The sequence below is a fragment of the Ixodes scapularis genome, unplaced genomic scaffold (genome assembly GCF_016920785.2).
Source record: "Ixodes scapularis isolate PalLabHiFi unplaced genomic scaffold, ASM1692078v2 PGA_scaffold2__306_contigs__length_199485367, whole genome shotgun sequence".
Lineage (NCBI taxonomy): Eukaryota > Metazoa > Arthropoda > Arachnida > Ixodida > Ixodidae > Ixodes > Ixodes scapularis.
In genome coordinates, this window is record NW_024609857.1 from 127,716,363 (window position 1) to 127,736,532 (window position 20,170).

At 46.0% G+C, this 20,170-nt stretch overlaps 1 protein-coding gene across 4 annotated transcripts in view; it reads left to right on the forward strand.

Moving 5' to 3' along the window:
- Nucleotides 1–3,691, forward strand: part of LOC8050818 (alpha-amylase) — a 104,080-nt gene extending 100,389 nt beyond the window's left edge. For 3 of the 4 annotated variants that reach the window (XM_042292014.1, XM_029966497.4, XM_040207096.3), the window contains 2 exons: nt 1,165–1,483; nt 3,552–3,691. In XM_042292014.1, the coding sequence (XP_042147948.1) occupies nt 1,165–1,483; nt 3,552–3,653 (421 nt within the window). In that variant the 3' untranslated portion in view covers nt 3,654–3,691. Of the gene's footprint in view, nt 1–1,164; nt 1,669–3,551 lie in introns of those variants that run through there. The other variant, XM_042292015.1, reaches the window with a different exon arrangement.
- Nucleotides 3,692–20,170: the final 16,479 nt, after the last annotated feature.

Here is a 20,170-nt window from a genome sequence, read left to right on the forward strand (position 1 = left end):
CATCAGTGACGTCACTGATGTCGTCACCGGCATCCGCATCGTCATCGTCATCATCACTGATGACGTCGTCAGCGACGTCACTGATGACGTCACCGACATTCGCATCGTCATCGTCATCATCACTGGTGAAGTCATCAGTGACGTCACTAATGACGTCATCAGTGAGGTCAGTGATGACATCATCGGCATTAGGGGTCACGTGACCCCCCAAGATCACGTGACCCCCCCCTGGTTAGTCTAACCCCCCCCCCCCCAGCGCCCTTCCCTCCTCCTCAAGAGCTGCGCTCCAATTCGGCGTTACAGGGAGTTGTAAGCGGCTTTCACTTTTTCTTTTCTCCACTCGCTTCGTCTCCTGCTTTCGCTCAATTAAAGTGGAAATAATTTGTGGGAGGAGGTTGCCCCAATACTCTGAACGTGCAACAGACTATAGTCAACTGTCCGCTTCCTCGTGAGCTATTTGTAGCCGCAATACTAAACAAATATACCAAGCTCAGTTATGTATCGTATTTCCGTGAATGTTAATGCGCTGCTGGTATAAGCAATGCATTTTGTAAACGTCGCCATTCTTAAAAAAAAACAAAAAAAACGCCAAGCACATGTTTATTGCAGAGCAGATACTTATGTAGCGACGCATGATGCAAGAAAACAAGGCAGTTGAAAACTCATTGTATTTTGTGAGAAACAGATTCTACTGCAAAGTATACCCAGTTCCGCTCATACTTGAACCGTATCATAAACGAAGATATTTTTCATGCAAACTCATTCGCCACTTGAACGTCCCGCACTTACTCCCCGCTTCTGTGTTTACTTTGCGACCACCTGACCGTGCCAGTTTTCGCCTCGCACTTGTGTAAGTGGTAGTTCCAAAGCTCTCAAAATCAAGTCTTTTACGCAGGGTGGTGTCGCCCTTCCTGAAGCAGCAAACGCATCCTTTCCTCATAGCTTGACAAAGTGCGAATACTCCAGCCCCTTCGAGCCAATCGAAGAGACACAGTGAAGCACGTGACATCCCTCTATGACCGGAGCCCACCTCGACGGTGCGCTCTGAGATGCCTCTATTTGGCACTCCGATTCACTCACTGGGGCGTAGCTTCGGCAGTCTGCCATGTTATAGTTGAAGGGAGTATAGTTTCCACGGTAAACAAAGGCCGCTCTCTTTTTCAGATGGCCCGAGGTCTCCAACCTCGTTGAGCTTCGCAAGGTAGCCGGCGAAGCCCCCGTGACGCACTGGTGGGACAACGGTGGGCACGCGATTGCCTTCGGCCGCCGAGGCCGCGCCTTCGTCGTCATCAACAACGAAGACCGCCCTGTGGAGAGCGTATTCCAAACGGACCTGCCACCGGGGCTTTACTGCGACGTCGTGACTGGTGGCAAGGCCCAAAAGGGCTGCAAGGGGAGATTGTTTCGAGTCTCGGCCGAACAGACAAGCAGGATCCTCGTCAACAGTGCCTGGGACGTCCCAATGGTTGCCATTCACGTCGAGGCACGTCTCTAAGAATCCAATTAGTTTCATAGCCTACGATGCGAACTAATGTTTTTTTTTTTTAGAAGCCAGTTAGCCAAGCATGTTTCAACTCTCTTCCATTGAAAGAAAAAGAGAGATTCTTGTCGAAAGAAAACAAAACACTTGGCTTACGAAATAAATTCCGGCATTCGTTGTTAATAAAATTACGAGTCACTTATTTTTTGTACTGCGACACCCAATCTCCAAAATGTTTTTTTTTTTTTTTTTTTTTATTGTGATAACCCGGCGTAAACAAAAAAAATAAAGCAAAGCTCTTGTGAACTGGGGCAAGGTTCCCATGAGGCGCATCATGGTTTCGAACCGTATATGTGGCGGTTCGTTCTGCTTCTGGTACAGTGGCTTTGTTGTTTGTTCCGGTTAATTTCCGGTTCAGTCATGCGTAAAAAATGACGGTTCAACAAGCGGTTCCATAAAGAAAAAAAAAATCTATTCAAAGTGACTCTCTCCGGTACGAAAAAAACAAAGAAAAAAAACATCCTTTGAACTGCGCAGCTTGCTAGTCTGGGACGATCATGATGGCGGGTGAGTGCAGGAGACCGTAATATAGATACACGAGTGTGTGCAGCGCAGGAGAGGGAGGAGGAAGAGGAGAGAGGGGGAACACCTGCGCCTTCAGAGCACAGCGGAGAGTACGGGCCGATGCCTTCAATCAATAAACGACAGAAGGACGTCACGACTTTCAGCACGTTTCTATGGGTGTGTTCTTGCAACTAATCAAATCAACTCCAGAGTTCACTGAGAAAATCCGCTTTTATTCTGCATGTATGCGTTCGCATCTCTTTTAGCTCTCGCCTGCGCTCTGTCTTACATTTAAATATTTTGTAGAAATGACACCTACAATCCTGGAACGATTATATTGATGGTGGCTGTGAGAAACAAAAATAAAAGAAATAAAAAAGTATGCGTCGGAGAGGAATGGAGATCACACTATCTTATTCAGGGGGTTTAGCTGCAACTTGTTCATCATCCTAGCTTGGATCGTGGCCGCTAGTGCATTTCCAGCGCTAAAACAAACAAAAAAGTTTAAAAAGAAAACATCAGTTGCCAAGAAAGAATAAAGGCAGTAAACTTGCCCTTAAATCATCCCCCCACCCCCAAAAAAAGAAAAAGAAAGAAAGGGAAGAACAGAAGAAATTATATCTGGTCATCACAAGCCGTTCCGCAGAGCCGGCGACACCAGACAAATATATGCTTAATTTTATTTACTCATCTTGACTCGCTTTGTTGAACACCACCCTATGAAAATTACATCCTTAGAGAGACGTTCGGAAACAGTATCAACGCACAGTGTTGACATACGAGATCAATCAGCCGATGTGCGCCGTTCTCGCAGACTGCCCGTTTCGAATGACTCAGTTAAACGCGAGAAAGACAGGGAAGTGCAGTCGAAATATAATTCCTACAAAAAAAGAAAGGTAAAAAAAAAAAAAGCGGCATGCCGCCAACATAATCACAGAACTGGCAAAAACTAATGTTTCTCCTAAGCAGCGTCCCGCTCAGGGTAGTTGGTGTCCAGGCGCCCTGCGTCCTGGTCGCGATCCTCGTGGCTTTACCTTGTTCCCAGCCTTCTCGGTGGAGCCCTTAGTGTTTGCCACAACAGAACAAATACACGCCACTGTCCTTCATTTTTTTTTTTATTAAACTTTAGTTACAATGTTTGCTTCCTTTTTTTTTTTAAGGGGTTTTGCGCAATTAGTACCACAAACTTTAGCTCCTTAGCCTCTTGGCATGGTCATCTAGACGTTTACACCCTCTGAAGTAAAAAAATGTGAATAGCAGGCAATAGTTTTAACAGGAGAATTCAATCTCCCCAATGGTTACACAGTGCCTAACACGTCCGTTGTTGTTTTTGCATTTGCATGGTACAAAGCCTCCAAGGAAGCAGATCCGCTGATTTGGTGGAGGGAACTTCTTTATGTAGAGCTACGTTTGCGATTATAGGTTGTTTAAATTAGGATTTATTCATTATTCACTAATAATTCATTTATAATAAATTTTGTCTAATTATTTTTTTTTTCTATTCCAGGCACGACTCTCAGGCTCCTCGTCACGAGAAGCAAGCTCCATGGTCCTTTTATGTTTTGCCGTGCTTACTACGATCGTCAAGGGAAAATTAGTCAGCTTGTAAAAATAAATGTTTGCAGAAATAAATACAACCGTACAACACTCACGCATGCAGGGTATGTTTATTTTGTAACCAAAACAGTAATGCCATTTTACTGGTGGACATCAACAACACTAAAATCCTGGACACCGAAAACATAATTTTTATTGTCCAGTGTTCTGAAAAATTATAACTGAAAACAACTAACGAGCGAAATTCACTGAAATGCTGTGTGCCCAAATATAGCAGGCCAGGTAATCAGGTCACTGGACAGTGAATGTGGTCATTTTAGATAACAAAAAATAGAATAGTAAACAAGAAAAACGTTGCGATTATACCAAGGTGTCGAACCGGAACCGAACCGAACCGAAACCGAACCGGTATTTTTTCCGGAACTGAACCCGAACCCGAACCGTTATATTGTTATCGCGATGAACCCGAACCGGAACTGAACCGGAAAAAAAATAACGGTTACCGGCTCATGTCAAAACGGTTCGGCCACGCGCTGTTGACAATGAATGTGCTATCAATGCCATTTGTTTTTTAAGTGCCGTCAACTGACACACACCTCGCTTACATATTTTTCTTCTCCACTCAGTCTTAGGAATATAAACGCTGCATCCATGAATCTTGACATAGGAACTAGTATTGCGCTGGTCGCGGCTTGCACGGAAGAATAAGAATTAGAAGGCTGTGCAAAAAAAAAAGAAAATCGCGTCCCGGGATTTTATTTTTTTACAATCTCGTAAATCCTAAATGCTGCTGTGTGTTCATTTCATAACACGTTTCTAAACGCGCGAGTCCTTGAAGCTTGCTTCTATCGGAATGAGAAAAGAAAAGGCTGTGGAGCTTGATAATAATGCATCCGGTTTCGTATAGGCACTTAGAAGCTAACATATATGTGAGACAGCGAACTCTTCTATTTTAATATTTATCCTATTACGTCCTTCTGGTGTTGTGTTCGGTGAAGTGTTTTTCATATTCCGTATCTTGTTCAATGAAAACTTCTTTAAGGGTCTAATTTGAGTTACCGAAGGCTAGTTCAAATAAAGAAAGCTGTATTTTCTCCCCACTCTTCCTTCAATTGCTTACACGCCGAGGTGGCGGGATAGTTAGCGAGTTCTACTTGTAAGTGGGTTTGTAAGGTCGCGGATTTTACAGCTACTGCGTCGGACCCAATTAGATGAAGTCCGAATGCGTAAACGTCGGTGAGGTAACCTTTGAGTGCACATAAAGAAACCATTCCTGGTAGAAATCCCTGAGCCTTACACTACGATGTATCCCGTTTCGTATGTGCTGATTTCAGATGTTTTATTTGTAATGTATTTTGATGTTGCAATTTGTCATTTATAATTTTAGAACCGGTTCGCGAACCGGTTCAGCGCCCCGAACCGGTTCGCGAACCGGTTCGCGGATCGAATTAATCGAACCGGAACTGAACCGGAACAAAATAAATTTACCTGAACCTGAACCGTAACCGATAACGTATTTTTTTCGGTTCGACACACTGGATTATACACACATGCACGCGTATTACACCCTCGCGCGTGTCTAAATACAATAGGCCTTCAAGTTCTAAAGCCGTCTGTTCATGTGGTCAACAAAAGTGTCCAGAACGCTCTAATTCCTATCTGAGTTAAAAGCGGTTGAGGTTAAGCATGGTCTTTCAATGACTCCTTTTAACTACATATTTGGTACTAATATATTTCATACGCAGTGCCTGCTTTTTATTAGCCAAGGCTTACGTGTTTAAAAAACATATCTACAAACAACAATAACTTACAAGGCACGAGTATGGCACAGATCAATTAAGTTATGAGAAATATTTGAAACAATTTAACTGGTTAAAATAATTTCATAAAGGTTATTGAGCTCATCTAGCTCCTTAGAAAACGAACATTAAAAGTTAAAACTTAAAAGGAGTACTAGTTGCATTACGTTGCGGTTTGCAAATTTAATACAATTGGGAGATGAAATTTTACATATTCCTATCTTATTGTTAAAATGCCTAGCGCAAAACCATGAATCTTCACCGGAACATTTTCCCAGCAGGTGAAGAGAGGGCGAGATTACATTACATTTTATGTCATCAGAATTAAGTGAGTTTCATAATTATTGCACTAAGAAGCAGAGCCCAACGTAGGCAGTAGACATGAGCCTGCAGCTTGACACCGTGGATCATAATTGGCGTGAGTCGTCATCGTTATCAAGCGATGGCGCTTCAGAGACGAACAGCCATAGCAGGATCCAGTTCCAGGCATCTGAAAATAGACTTGTTCTCTGAATTTTACGGGTCGGTGGATAAGAACGCGGACAACCTTTTAGTCTAACTTTTATTTTAAAATGCAAGAGCGGAAATCTTGAGATTCGTTTGTAGTGAGATCTTTATGGTTACTCATTGAGCACTTGTTGCTGTAACAAAGTGCGCATGGCGACGGCAGAAATAACATGAAAAAAATCCGCCATTACTGGTTCAGCGAGTTCTAGAAGCGTTCGGCAGTCTGTGTACCCGGTGACATGCCGATACACTATACTGTGTGCGCAAGTCTACCCTGGGTCACAAAACGCTACATAACAAAACAACGTGAGTCGCGATTTTGAAGGTACAGGTCAGAAACGCCAGGCCAAGAAAAATCTAATAACGCAGATTCATGCGGAACAGGCGGTCCCCATCCAGTAAGTGCCGAGCAGCGGAAATCGTAAGGGGGGGGGGGGGGGGGGGGGAGGCACACCCCTTCCCCCCTTCCCTCCCGAAGACTAAAAAAAACAAAAAAAAACAATCTCTTCGAATCTGTTTTTTTTTTTTTTCGTGTGTGTTTAGTTTACATTTGTTTGAAGAATGCGGGGGCACTCTTGTTCACTCGAAGGGACCAGCTAGTTGACTTCGACGATGTATACCACGGATTATTAAAAAATTTTCTGTTCGTCATGTGCAATCTACATGACCCCTGTGGGGCACTTCGGAATTCTCGCGAATGGGATTCAAAGACTTGGGCCTCTGGACCCGTCCAACAGAAAGCTGCAGTCGAACGTTCGCGGAGTGCTACGATTGGACCTCGGTGCCAAAAGCGCGGCGTCATCGTCAGTAAAATCGGAGCGCTTTGTAAATTTCGACCCCAGCATCGTTTATGAGGAGTCTAGGGCCCCTGGGTTTGCATTTATGCCGACAACGCGTTGTGCAACGAAGGATTCGGTAGCGTCGGGCTTGTGCTGACAGCTTCAGAGTTGAAAGATAAATAGATTATCTTGTAACAATAACACGCGTGGATGGCAAGCTACTTCCAAATCTTCAACTGTAAGCGTACTTATGGTGTGTTTTCGTGTTTTCTTTCTTGTCTCCGGCTTTTTCTTAAGTTGCATTGACACCGGCGTTCGAATCGCAACTGCGAAGCGGATCCGCTCATTTTCATCATCAAACGCGCGTGAAATTGTATTGGACCTTGAAGCAACCGCGTTCGCAACCGCTTTACGAACGCGGTTCAACCGTCAGTGTGGCTACGGTGTTAGTGCCATCGCCGAGTGGTCGGAGCTGTGTCAACGCATGTCTGTGACTTCTGGTCTTGCCACACACTGTCCGCGGTAACAAAATTTGTGTAAAGTGTGCTCAAATATGTGGGTGCGAAAACAGTGCTCTGCGAAAGTATTTCCTATCGTACATTGGTGCAAGAAATGTAGGCGTGTGTGAAGTGCTCGCTCTCGTGCATGAGGCGGCGCTGCGGAGAGCTATTGATGTGGAGTACGGAACATTTTCAAGAATTATTTTTTCGGTCACGATTTCGGCACTACAAGCAACTACAGCCATGGTAGTAGTACACAATAGCTGCCATGGCCTCTGCGGCAGCGACGTAGTAGTGGCGCTGTCCGAGCTGTTTCATGGTTGCCACACTAGCCTTTGAGAATGGTCTGTTGACATACGACAGGAGGAGTAATGTTAACAAACGTATTTATAAACCTAATATGGTTTTACTAAATGTTTATACATTAAGATCACATTCAACCTATGGACTGTCAAAAGACAAATGTTTATTTCTACATCCACTTAAAGGTGCCCTGCAAGGAATTTTTGACTTTTTTTCAATTTGCACCAAACCTGAGTGCACTGAACTTAGTAACTTAATAAAACTTTTCTGTTCTCGAATTTTGCTTTATTTTACAAGTCTTAGGCGAATTAAGATTACGAAAACAAGAAAAAAATAACCTCCTTCATGACGTTCTTGGTCCTGGATTGCGTAGCCATGAACTAGAGGAGGGGTGGTGAGCTCAGCGAGCGCTCACGGCTGTCGCACTCCGTGTCGACTGCCTTGAGCGCTCATCCAGCCGGATAGGCTGGATGAAGCGGGCGGCCAGGGCGGCTCGCATTGCATTTGCTGCGTAATTAAAGACTAGTTCGCCATGACACTTCATTGGCCTCAAACGCAGCAAACACGGGGTAAAGATCAGTTCAGAAGGGGAGCCAGTTCGCGCTGCCATACCGCCAAACTGCCAAACCGCAAGCCAAACCTGCTCGCCGAAGGCCTTCGGAACGCTCGGAACCGGTCGTCCTCGAGCCCGTATACGACCGCAGCGCTGCCGCGTACATCCGGGGCCTTTCTACGCTCGCCGCTCGGCGGTGCCTGATCCCACTACCCCTTTCTAGTATGCGCCGTCTTTTCCACCTCTTGGTGGCGGGCATGTCGACCGGTCATTTCTGGTTTCTGTACTTTATAAACTGCATTTGTTTCTTTCAAAAAAACAAATGCAGTTTATAAAGTTCTGATGTAAAATACTGAACAAAACTAATTTCAAAAATAACTGAAACGGTTCGCGCCACTTATATTATGTTTTTCGACTAAAAAAAAAAAAAAAAGAAAAAAAAAAAAGCTTTTAGTGGTTTTGACCAGTAGTAAGGCCAGGACCAAAGACGTCACATATCGAGCGCTTTCGGCACCGCGGGTCGCCCCCGTAGGTGGAGGAGGCTTCCGCGTGGTCCGGTTAAAATATGACGCAGTGATATTTAGTTACTCTCTCCGCGCCCGCTGGATTGCCTGAACCCCAAGAGACGTGGAAATCGAAAAAAAAGGTAGACGCTTAAATATGAATGCAGGGCCCCTTTAAACTATCATATCTAATGACAGCTTTAGTGCCCTTGTGTTTTCTAGTTCGATTATGTTTTCTGAGTTTTTTTCTCTACCACTCCCCTAAGTAATGTGTTATAACCTTGAGGGTAAATAAATAAATATATAAATAGCTAAATAGCGGGTGCTATCCACGACAGTGCCAGATGTTTGATTTGCTCGGCGAGTTCCGGAGCTAGTTTGCTTAAAGACGAATCTGTCTTATCTAGCTGTGACCGTGAGGTATATACAAATTGTGGCGTCCCACGCCAGAATTCCATCAGTTCGTCCCATAGCGAGAAAATAAGCAGATTGGCCGTCGCAACTAAGCCAGTGGGAAACGTTAGTCTGGCGACCCGTCGTAGATTCGCCGGCCGATCACGGAGTTTAAGTGTTGTTTTAAGTGGAAACACAACAAGAGCTGAGAGTTGGCTCTGGAGCTCGAGAACTAACACTCCCCATCGAGCCCGGTTGAGGACCTCTTGGTGTCATGGTCCTCGATATGAAAACTTAAACAAACGCTATATCGTTTTTAAGGGGAATGGATGTAATACATATTCTTTTTAATAATTTTCCCATGGAAAAAAGAAAAAGTGCAATATCTACGCCGTCCGACGCACTTTAGGCGGAGGTCCCGGCCCGTTCTAAACCCTGCCCACAGATCAGTGGTCCCGCCCATTACAACTGGGTTAGCTTGGCTGCTCTGCGCCGATCTTGCTCAGAAGCCTATACGCCGAGAAAGTGAGGGAGAAAAGGAGACGAAAGCGCGCAGGGACGTCAGAACGCCGAGCCCCCGGTTGGTATGATTATTGGGTAGACCTAAAGCTAGCTGCCTTTGTCTTCCCTGCATACGTAGAACGTGTTAGAACGCAAAACGTTGGCGTCCGGTCTTTGGCTCTCGCATTCGAACGCGTACGATGACTGCAGTGGAGACAAAGGCAGCTAGCTTTAGGTCTACACACAAATCATTCGATTCAGAGCTCGGCGTTCTGACGTCCCCGGGCGCTCTCGTCGACTCCTATCCTTTAGTTTCCCGGCGCATTGTCTCCCTTTCGCGACATCCGGAGCGTCTAGTCTTGAAGTCTGACACGACCTGCTTGTAGTGCGAGCTGGCGCGCGGCAGCCTCCGGCATGGTCTACTATTCCACCACCGCCTATCGTCGTCTGCAATGCCCAGATGTGACCGTGAAAGCGGCGCTCTAGCGTTCCATCCTGCATAAGCCACGGTCCGATACAAGCGTCTGTCGATCTGCGGTAAAAAAACAACCGAGAGAACTAAAAAAATTTAAAAAAAATATGCAGTTCTTTCTGAATTTTTGTTATTGTTATTTTTTTGCATGGCATCTGCGAGCAAGGTGGGTGAGCGTCAAGGCGCAGAATTAAAACGCAAACTAAAATATTCTAAAGTTAATGCTTGGGAGAGTTGGTACATACTTCGGAGTTAAAAACAGCGTTAAAAGACGAGGACCAGACAAAGAAGTAACGCAGTGCTGCGTCCGTGTTACTTCTTTGTCTGGTCCTCGTCTTTTCACGCTGTTTTTAATTCCGAAATAAAAATATTCACTTTGGCAGGCCGGTAGCACTGCAAAACTTTCCTTTCGAAGCGAAATGACGGGAACAACCCTGGACAAACTTCATGAGAGCTGAACGCCCGATTGCCTCCAGGCCAATCACTCGCAAATTCTTACCTGTGCATGTATCTTCTCGTTGTTGAAACCATGGTTGCAGCCACCATGGTGGCACAATTCACAGAGCAGCGGGGTCGCTTTTACGTGGACCAACCTCCTTATTCATCATGAACACACGCAGAGGAACTAATCAAGCCACATCAAGCAACATACTGTAGTAGAAGTGTGACGGCTTAGGCCAGTCCCGCTATGAACACATGCACCCACACAGCGCCTCAAAAGGCGCGTACTTGTGGCAGTTGTTTGCTGCAAACTAGGTTGGTTAATGAGACCTTCCCCTAAACACCTCGGGGAACACCAGAGTGACTCGCACTCATAAAAATAAACGAGCTCAACGAGCTATGCTCGCTGAGCACGCCGCAACGCTGACAGCCATCTCTGTTATCGTGTGAAGCCGAAGCGGAAAGGCAATCTCGGGATAGTTTTGAGAACAAAAGAACCATTAGTGGGTCCTTAGGGAATGCATTAGCCATGACCCTTGGGAAACACAACGTACGCCACCCTTTGAGAAACGTTAACGCTGACCGCTTTTTTTTTTTATTTTGGCTTTCTCATTTTGGCTTTCTTTTTTGCTTCCTACATTTTTCTGCCTCTTTTTGGCTTCATTACGAAGTTAATGTTAGCGTTTCCCGAAGAAGGACGTGTGTGGCGTTTCCCAAGGACATTTTATAAGGATCTTCTAATGGATCTTTCATTAATTTTTTTGCCGCCGACTTGGACCAGCGCTAGTGTTGGTTCACACCATTTTGTGGCAAAAAGCTAAGGCCTACGCGCTCCGCACACCTGCAAGTTCAGACTCGCCCCAGCATCCGCGCGTTCATTGGCTTCCGCTCCGTGACGTCGCGTCCCTCTCGCCTTTGTCCTTCACTACTCTCCTTCTCTCTACGCGGCGCGCTTTCCTTTCCATTGTTGTGTCGACAGACGGTACTGCTGCCAACCCTAGAAATTTTTTACATCGTTTAGGGGAAAACGAAAATTTGCTCACATCTAAGGATATTCTTTTTTTTTTCCGGGAAGGTGTTATTTTGTTTGTGGTGTGTACATCGGCAAAGGAAGGTTTCTTAAATCGAAACATTTCTTCTTTTTTTTTCGGGAAGGTAGTGTTTTGTTTGTAAAAAATTACGCTAATACAAATCGTGCATTTTTTTTCTGACATACCAGGTTTTTAGAGCTGTGGATGTCTACATTGTAAAGGAATTACTGGAACACAACGGTGAATTGCCGGCGTACCTTCCTGTCCTAGTCTTCGGTGTCCTGTCTTCGACCACCGAAGACATCCTAGTCTTCGGTGGCCGAAACTACACGGTGTATGTCAACCGCCTCAAACCTAGTCCTCCGGCCACAACCATTACGACTCAGTCACTCTATCACTCTATAATCAAAGGTTTAAACTAAATTTCCCACTACCGCTCCCATGATTCATCTATGTCACGTGAGGAGGGCTACGGTTCTGGTACGTACATCACTACGAGAGGGGCAACGCTAGAAGCCAAGAGAAGAGGAAGACGACAAGGGCAAAAGGTCGCCGGGGTTTGTGCCAGATAGGAACGATCGAGTCATGCTTCCACGGCGGTGGCAAACCGAGAGCCACATCTATTTAATAATAATTAAATAAAAACTTATAATGCAATTGAAATTGCTGTCTTATTTCAAGAAAAATGGGTAAATTCGACACATACACAATCACTCCCTATTATGTAAGACCGCTTGGCTCGAATCAATCTTAGATGCTGTGAAACGTTAAAATAAAAATTCCAGCTAGTTAAGCCATATAAATTTTATTTATAAATTTATCGTAGCCAGAAACTTGGTAAACTTATAGTTCTACGTATCATTTGCTGTGTCACTAAGTATGAACTTAGTAGACATATAATGTGTTTTACTCGCTTCCTCACTTTCCCGCGGTTCTTCTTTATTATTTTAATGATGTCAAATCACACAACACAGTCTCTGTGTAAGTCATGCAGTTATACACACATTTCCCATCCTTGGCGTAGCAGAGGAACTGTCGCTTCACGAGTTGCTCTGTGGCGGTCTAGGATGATTTACCCAAATGCTGAATACCCCCGAATACTAAATCTGATCACTGAGGAGGTTCCCAAAGGTAGCAACGTTAAAGAACATACGTGTTAAACTTGACTGGCTGCCGTTAATAGAAAGGTGCCTTATGTTTCTGATACTTTAACTGTGTCATTTTTGCTTAGTCTTCCAAAATGTAAAGATATGTTGATTGCTGCTTCAGACATGCAGGTATGATCGCTATAATTTCAAAATCTCGAAGTATAAATAGTATGTATATATATGTATATATATATATATATATATATATATATATATATATACAATCTTGGACAGTGTTAGCTATAACACGGCAGCGGCGGCCGTCCCGTACCCCCGGCGCCCCATAGCAGGCGCCGTCCGAAACTCCGCGCATGCGCCGTGTGGCGGACTCGCTCTTCCTGCCTGCAAGCACACCCTCGCTTTGCCGTCTGCTAGGCACAGAGCAGACGACACCACAGCGCTTGCCAATTTTCGCTGAACACGGTTCAGCGAACCACCGCGTAAGAGGTGCCCACGGTTGATTCCCAGACTCCGCTGGCTATGGAAAATCATCGCCACTAAATGTAACATCACGGTAGATTAAATATTTTTATGGGACAAACTTGCAGTTATACTCCCTTTCACTTTAAGTTTAAGCGCAGCGGACGCTACGAGATGATAGGACCAACCAAGCAGCGACAAAAGCACTTTTTGCACGTTATTGGGTCCCCCAGTGATGCACTCCGTGACGTTGCACCTTCGCCGCTAGTTGATTGGCTCTGACGTTTTGTAGCGTATGCTGCGGTCGGACTTAAGGTGAAACGGAGTATAACAGTCTATTTCTGTATCACACCTGCTGCGCTCACGCTGGTTTGCGAATGCATATTGGCAAAAAGGCATTGCGCACGCCTGTTTCTGGAAGAGCAAAAAAAAAAAAAAAAAAAACTTAAGCAGGGGTATTGCTTTAATGACACTGCAATCCGCCCCAATAAAAATCGCCGGCTGAAAATGAGTTTGAGACCAGTTCGCTACGACGAGGGTACCAAACGAGCAGCACTGTGGCATCGCATGCTCTGCGCCTAGCAGGCGGTAAAGCGAGGGTGTGCTCGCAAACGGGAAGAGCGAGTCCGCCACACGGCGTGTGCGCGGAGTTTCGCAAGGCGCCTGCTATGGGGCGCTCGGGGTACGGGACGGCCGCCGCAGCCGTGTTATAGCTAACGGTGTCCACGATAGTATATATATATATATATATATATATATATATATATATATATATATATATATATATATATATATATATATATATATATATATATATTGTTAGGACGAAAGAACAAGCTGCATCTCGACCGGTGCCCGCAGACCTCGTGCAGCGCTAGAAGCTCGCGCTGTGCTCGGCCATTGCTCGAACCGTTATATTGGTGACACCACTGTAATCGCTCCTCGCTCATTGTATAAACCCCATCTATTCATCAACAGTCTTCCAGGTTGGTAGAGGTCAGCGACACCCTACCTCTCGCACTTCCCGCCAAGACCTGGCGCACCGCAGAGGTCGTACCGCCCGACAACCCAACATGCCTGACGACGAGGGCAACGGAAGCCGGCCCCGTGCACCCACCGTAACCATCAAACACCGCCAGCGGGACCCTGAGTTATTCACTGGAAACGCCGAATCAGACGTCGAAGACTGGCTTAAAAGCTACGAACGGGTGAGCCAGCACAACGGATGGGACGATTCCTTTAAGTTGGCCAATGTCGTATTTTTTCTAAAGGATACCGCCCTTCGATGGTACGATAACCACGAAGAGGGAATAAATTCCTGGGACGGATTCAAGACATCTTTCGCTGACGCTTTTGGCCAGCCGGAACATCGCAAACAAAGGGCACAAGACCAATTGCTGCACCGGTACCAATCGACAACCGAGTCATCCACAGCCTACATTGAGGATGTTCTTCGACTGTGCCACCGAGTGGATCCCCAGATGAGTGAAAATGACAAGATCCGTCACCTTTTCAAGGGCCTATCACAAGAACTTTTTTCCATCGTCGCCCCGAGATCTCCGAATACAGTGGCCGATCTCGTGTCAGAATGTCGAAAGTACGAGGAATTAGACAACGCGCGAATCCTTAAAAGACCTTTTGAGCGCCTCCCTGAGGTGTCTTCAGGAGTACACACCGACACCAGTCTGTCGAGCTTGATACGGACCATCATCCGTGAAGAGCTGCGTTTCTTTCTGGGCCAGCAGCGCCCAACGCCGCCCGTTTTGCAACCACCCGGTCAAACTCATGACATCGCGTCCACTGTCCGCGACGAACTCCGTGCTGTTCTTGAGCCCCTGGGCAAAACTCCATCTGTCTATGTACCAGCAGCACCTCCCCCCACACCGTTATGCGCCTACCAAGCATTTACAGCCCCACCCACTGCAACACCCTGGCAGGCCCAACAGACGCGTCGCCGAGCGGATATCTGGAGAACCGACGATAACCGGCCAGTATGCTTTTACTGCCACACTCCTGGCCATATCCTCCGGTATTGCCGACGCCGCATGGGAGACACTAATCGCTCCCCTCCTCGGAATCAATACCAGGGTAACAACGGAGACAACAGTTACTCCTACAATACTTACCGCAGTGATAACCTCGCTTCCCGGCCTTTCGCAACACCCTACGGTCTCCCTTCCTCCAACATTAACGCCGGACGAGCCCCTTACGACCGCCGCTCTCCAAGCCCTGTCACGCCAGCTGAAGCCCGTCGTCGTCGTTCACCCTCGCCTTATCCTGCTCGTCGCCGTTCCATTTCGCCCTTCAATGACAACGCAGTGGCTTCCACCTCCCACCAGTCAAACTGAACACCGCAGCCTGCATCGACAATGGAGGTCAGGCTGCACCTGCACAATTTGTGGCAAATCCTCCGTTTGTAGGACCGACTAACATAACTGTGGAAATTGGACGGCAAACATTTCATGCTCTTATAGACACTGGCGCAGCCAAATCGTGTATTCCTGAACGCCTCCGACGACACTTGCGCAAAGTACTCACGCCCCCCTCCAGTGGACACTTGTTACGTATGGGTAATGGTGAATTGGTCCAGTCGCTCGGATACTGTTCCGCGTCAGTGAAGGTAGGCCGCAGTCGATATGTTATCCTGTTCACTGTACTCACAAGTTGCATCGCGGACGTCATCCTTGGATGGGATTTCTTATCTTCAACAGCCGCTTTCATTGATTGTGCGAATCGTGAAATTCATCTCAGCCCTTCAGAAGACGGTAATGAACATTTTGAAGCACCACTAGCCACTCTTCACATTGAACATGATTTACTCCTACCGCCCCAGTCGGCAGTCGTTGCAACTCTCGTCGTCGCCAACCCAGTCGCAAGTACTGTCGCTCTCATCGAACCTCTCCACACCTGTCTAGAGAAAAAAGGAATTGTGATTCCTTATTCTCTCGCCACCATTGCCGACGATAAGTGTTACATATGGATAACCAACACTTCAACCCATCCTCAAATCCTCCCCCGAAGAACGCGCATTGCCACCCTCCAAGTGCATATTGAACAAAGCTTGGCTGCACTTTCCACGACTGCCGCTCATACCAGACCGATTGCGGAAAATAACGTCACCGAAAAACTGGAGAGGATGATCGCCTCAACCGTCGTCCAAGCCGAACGTCTCAAATTGCGCACTCTTCTTGCATCTTATAGCAGTGTCTTTGATTTCACTGACCAGGTATTAACCCGTACCACACTTGTGGAGCATCATATCGACACCGGTGACTCCCCGCCCCTCAGAAGCAGACCATACCGAACATCCGCTGCAGAACGAAGATTGATACAAAATCACATCACTGACATGCTGGACAAAGGTGTGATCGAACCTTCCTCCAGTCCCTGGTCGTCGCCCGTCGTTCTAGTAAAAAAGAAGGATGGTACCTGGCGCTTTTGTGTCGACTATCGCCGCCTTAACAAAGTGACTCGAAAAGACGTATACCCACTTCCCCGGATAGATGATACGCTTGATACGCTACAAGGCTCGTCATACTTTTCATCCATGGACCTCCGAAGTGTCCGAAGTGGCTATTGGCAAGTTCCAATTACTTCGGCTGATAGACCTAAAACAGCATTTATAACACCTGAAGGCCTTTACCATTTCAACGTTATGCCTTTCGGACTCTGTAATGCGCCTGCGACATTCGAGCGCATGATGGACGTTCTCCTTCGTGGCCTCTCTTGGAACATCTGCCTTTGTTACCTGGACGATATTGTTGTCTTTTCTTCAAACTTCGACGACCACCTATCTCGTCTCCGCACGGTCCTTGACTGCATTCGTGCTGCTGGGTTACAATTGAACTAAAAAAAAATTATTTTTGCCGCCAAGAAAATCAAAGTGCTCGGTCACCTGGTCAGCGCAGATGGAATACGGTCAGACCCAGACAAAACACGAGCTGTGTCCCACTTCCCGGTCCCACAAAATGTCAAGGACTTGAGAACATTTCTGGGCTTATGCACGTACTTCAGAAAATTTATTTCCGGATTTTCTCATATCGCTGAGCCGCTCAATCAGCTGCTACGCAGAGACGCATCTTTTGAATGGGGCCCACACCAGGAAACATCATTTGAAACTTTCAAGACAGCATTAACGTCGGCTCCAGTCTTGGGCCACTTCGTCGAAGGTGCCGACACCGAGATACGCACCGATGCCAGTGGGCACGGTATAGGCGCCGTTCTCGCTCAAAGCCACAATGGCCAGCAACGTGTCATTGCCTATGCTAGCCGAACACTTAACAAAAGCGAACGCAACTTTTCGACTACTGAAAAAGAATGCTTAGCCGTCATCTGGGTTGTCTCCAAGTTTCGTCCCTATTTGTATGGATCCCCATTTCGTATCGTGACTGATCACCACGCGCTTTGCTGGTTGGCTAGCCTCAAGGACCCCTCGGGACGTCTAGGTCGTTGGTCCTTAAAGCTTCAAGACTACCTTTTCACAGTCGTCTACAAATCAGGGAAACGATACCTCGACGCTGACGGATTATCTCGATGTCCTCTTGCTGACGATACAACCATTTCTCTCCAGACACAAACCTCACATGCTACAGCAACTCTCGATACCATCGACATGGCTTCAGCGCAACTGTCTGACGATTCCTTGAAACCGCTGATTCATTACTTACAAGGCGTCGCAACATCCTGCACTCAGCGCACTAAACGACGCGCCCGTCTCTTTATTATTCAGAATAATGTCCTTTATAGACGCAACTGCGAGCCCCAAGGACGACAATGGCTTCTTGTGGTTCCGCGACAATTACAGAAACAGATTATTCAAGCGAATCACGACGACCCTACAGCCGGTCACCTCGGCTTTGCTAAAACGTATTTCAGAATACGCTCTAGATTCTTCTGGACTGGCATGCACCGTACCATAAATAAGTACGTTCGCGCATGCCATTCATGCCAGACCAAGAAAAGACCCACAACAGCACCTCCTGGGCCCCTCCGACCCCTTTCTCCACCGAACCACCCATTCGAGCGCATTGGAATTGACTTTCTGGGGCCCTTCCCCCAGTCACAAGCCCAAAACCGATGGATCATCGTAGCTGTCGACTACTTAACACGCTACGCCTAAACCAAAGCGCTCCCGACCGCCACGGCCCTTCATGCAGCCGATTTCTTTCTTCATTCCATCCTTCTTCGACACGGCGCCCCTCAGTCCATCATCACAGACCGGGGAACGCCTTTTGTTGCAAACCTCCTCCATGAGGTTTGCCGCCTTGCAAACACTATTCATCACATTACGACCGCCTACCATCCCCAAACGAATGGCTTGGCAGAGCGATTTAATCATACTCTAGCCGATATGATGTCCATGTACATTACTGACGATCAGGACAACTGGGATTTTATTTTGCCCTACGTTACATACGCGTATAACACCAGCCGTCAAGCCACTACTGGTTACTCCCCTTATTATCTCCTATATGCTCGCGAGCCGTTATCTACCATTGACACATTGTTGCCATATATAGAAGATTCTTCTCTCGACAATTACGCCCAAGACGTTCTCTACCGTGATGAAGAAGTCAGGCAGCTCTCACGTATTCGCACGCTTGCATCACAACAACAACAAATCATTCGTCACGCCGAGCACCACCCTCCAATTTCATACAATATCGGTGCAGAGGTTCTTGCTTGGACGCCGTCTCGCCAGCCCGGAAAATGTGAAAAGCTCCAAAAACAATTCCGAGGCCCTTTCCGTATTTCTCGCCAGCTGTCACCTACGGACTACGAAGTAACTGCGGTACTTCCGCCACGAGACAACCGCACAAAATCTACTGATATCGTCCACATCGCCCGCCTCAAACCCTACCACCGCCAAGCTCCCTAACCACAAGGGCCGGTGGACCGGCCCTCTTTGCAAGGGGAGGCACCTGTTAGGACGAAAGAAGAAGCTGCATCTCGACCGGTGCCCGCAGACCTCGTGCAGCGCTAGAAGCTCGTGCTGTGCTCGGCCAGTGCTCGAACCATTATATTGGTGACACCACTGTAATCGCTCCTCGCTCATTGTATAAACCCCATCTATTCATCAACAGTCTTCCAATATATATATATATTCAAAATCTCGAAGTATAATATATATATATATATATATATATAGGCCGTCGCGCCATCCTTATCTTAATAAAGTGTAACAACAACAATATATACATGTATATATATGGGTGGTTTCATCTCAAATCGTGCAGGCAAAAAGGGTCGAATTTTTAATTGTGCTGAAAGAAATATATGTTATGGAGTCGTCTCTAGAAACGCAGTAGCCGCAAACCGCAAGCTCGCAGTATTTTTTGTTCTCGACTTACGAATTTTTAGAGGCCGCGGCGGAAGGCAGTGTTTTTTCACATGCGTCGTGGGTCGGATGTTTCGCTCGATCTCCCGCCGTGGATTTTAACTCCATATTATATTAACTTTTTTTAAGCACTCTGTGAGCACAGTTAAAAGGCCCTAATAGCAAGAAATAATTTTAGGCGTTTTGCTTTTTTTTTTTTTGTAAAAATGTCAAAAACGCCCCCTTGGTTAATTGTTGAAGAACTTCGACAATTAAATAGGGGATCTACTTGGGTTACATCAATGTTTTTTACGTCTACGGAGAGCCCAAAACACGGTCTTTATTTCTATTAGAAAATCACTCAGCTGTATTAAATATCCTTTGAGGGACGTTTACGTTAATGTTATGCGAAAACCAAAAAGTATCAAATTTGAATTCAATTTTTAAAAAAAAAAAACATTTTTTATTTATTTTTTTATTTTTTGCTAAAATGTAGATATGATAGTTGTCTACTCGAAAAGTAAGACGAGCAAGTGTGTATTTTGTTTGTATGTTCTATATTTAAGCATCAATATCGGAAAAAAAGACGTCTTCGTTTTGAAAGACCTAAATTAGACATAGCGACCCGTGCGCTTCTATGGATTGTGAAAAAGTTTTCTTGAATTTTGTCTGCGTTCTGTAATCAATTATAAACGTATTTTGTGGTATTGAGTAGTTATTTATATCTTGATAAGAGCAGGAAACCACGAGAAAGATATCTAACCAAATCAGCAGGCCTAGTAGACATTCAATATCGAAGAGGCACAGACGTTATACTGTTTCGATTTATAAAACTTCCACTGTAAACTAGCATGACTAGCTATTAGCTGTCATATTACTAAGACGTAGAAAGTCACCACATCA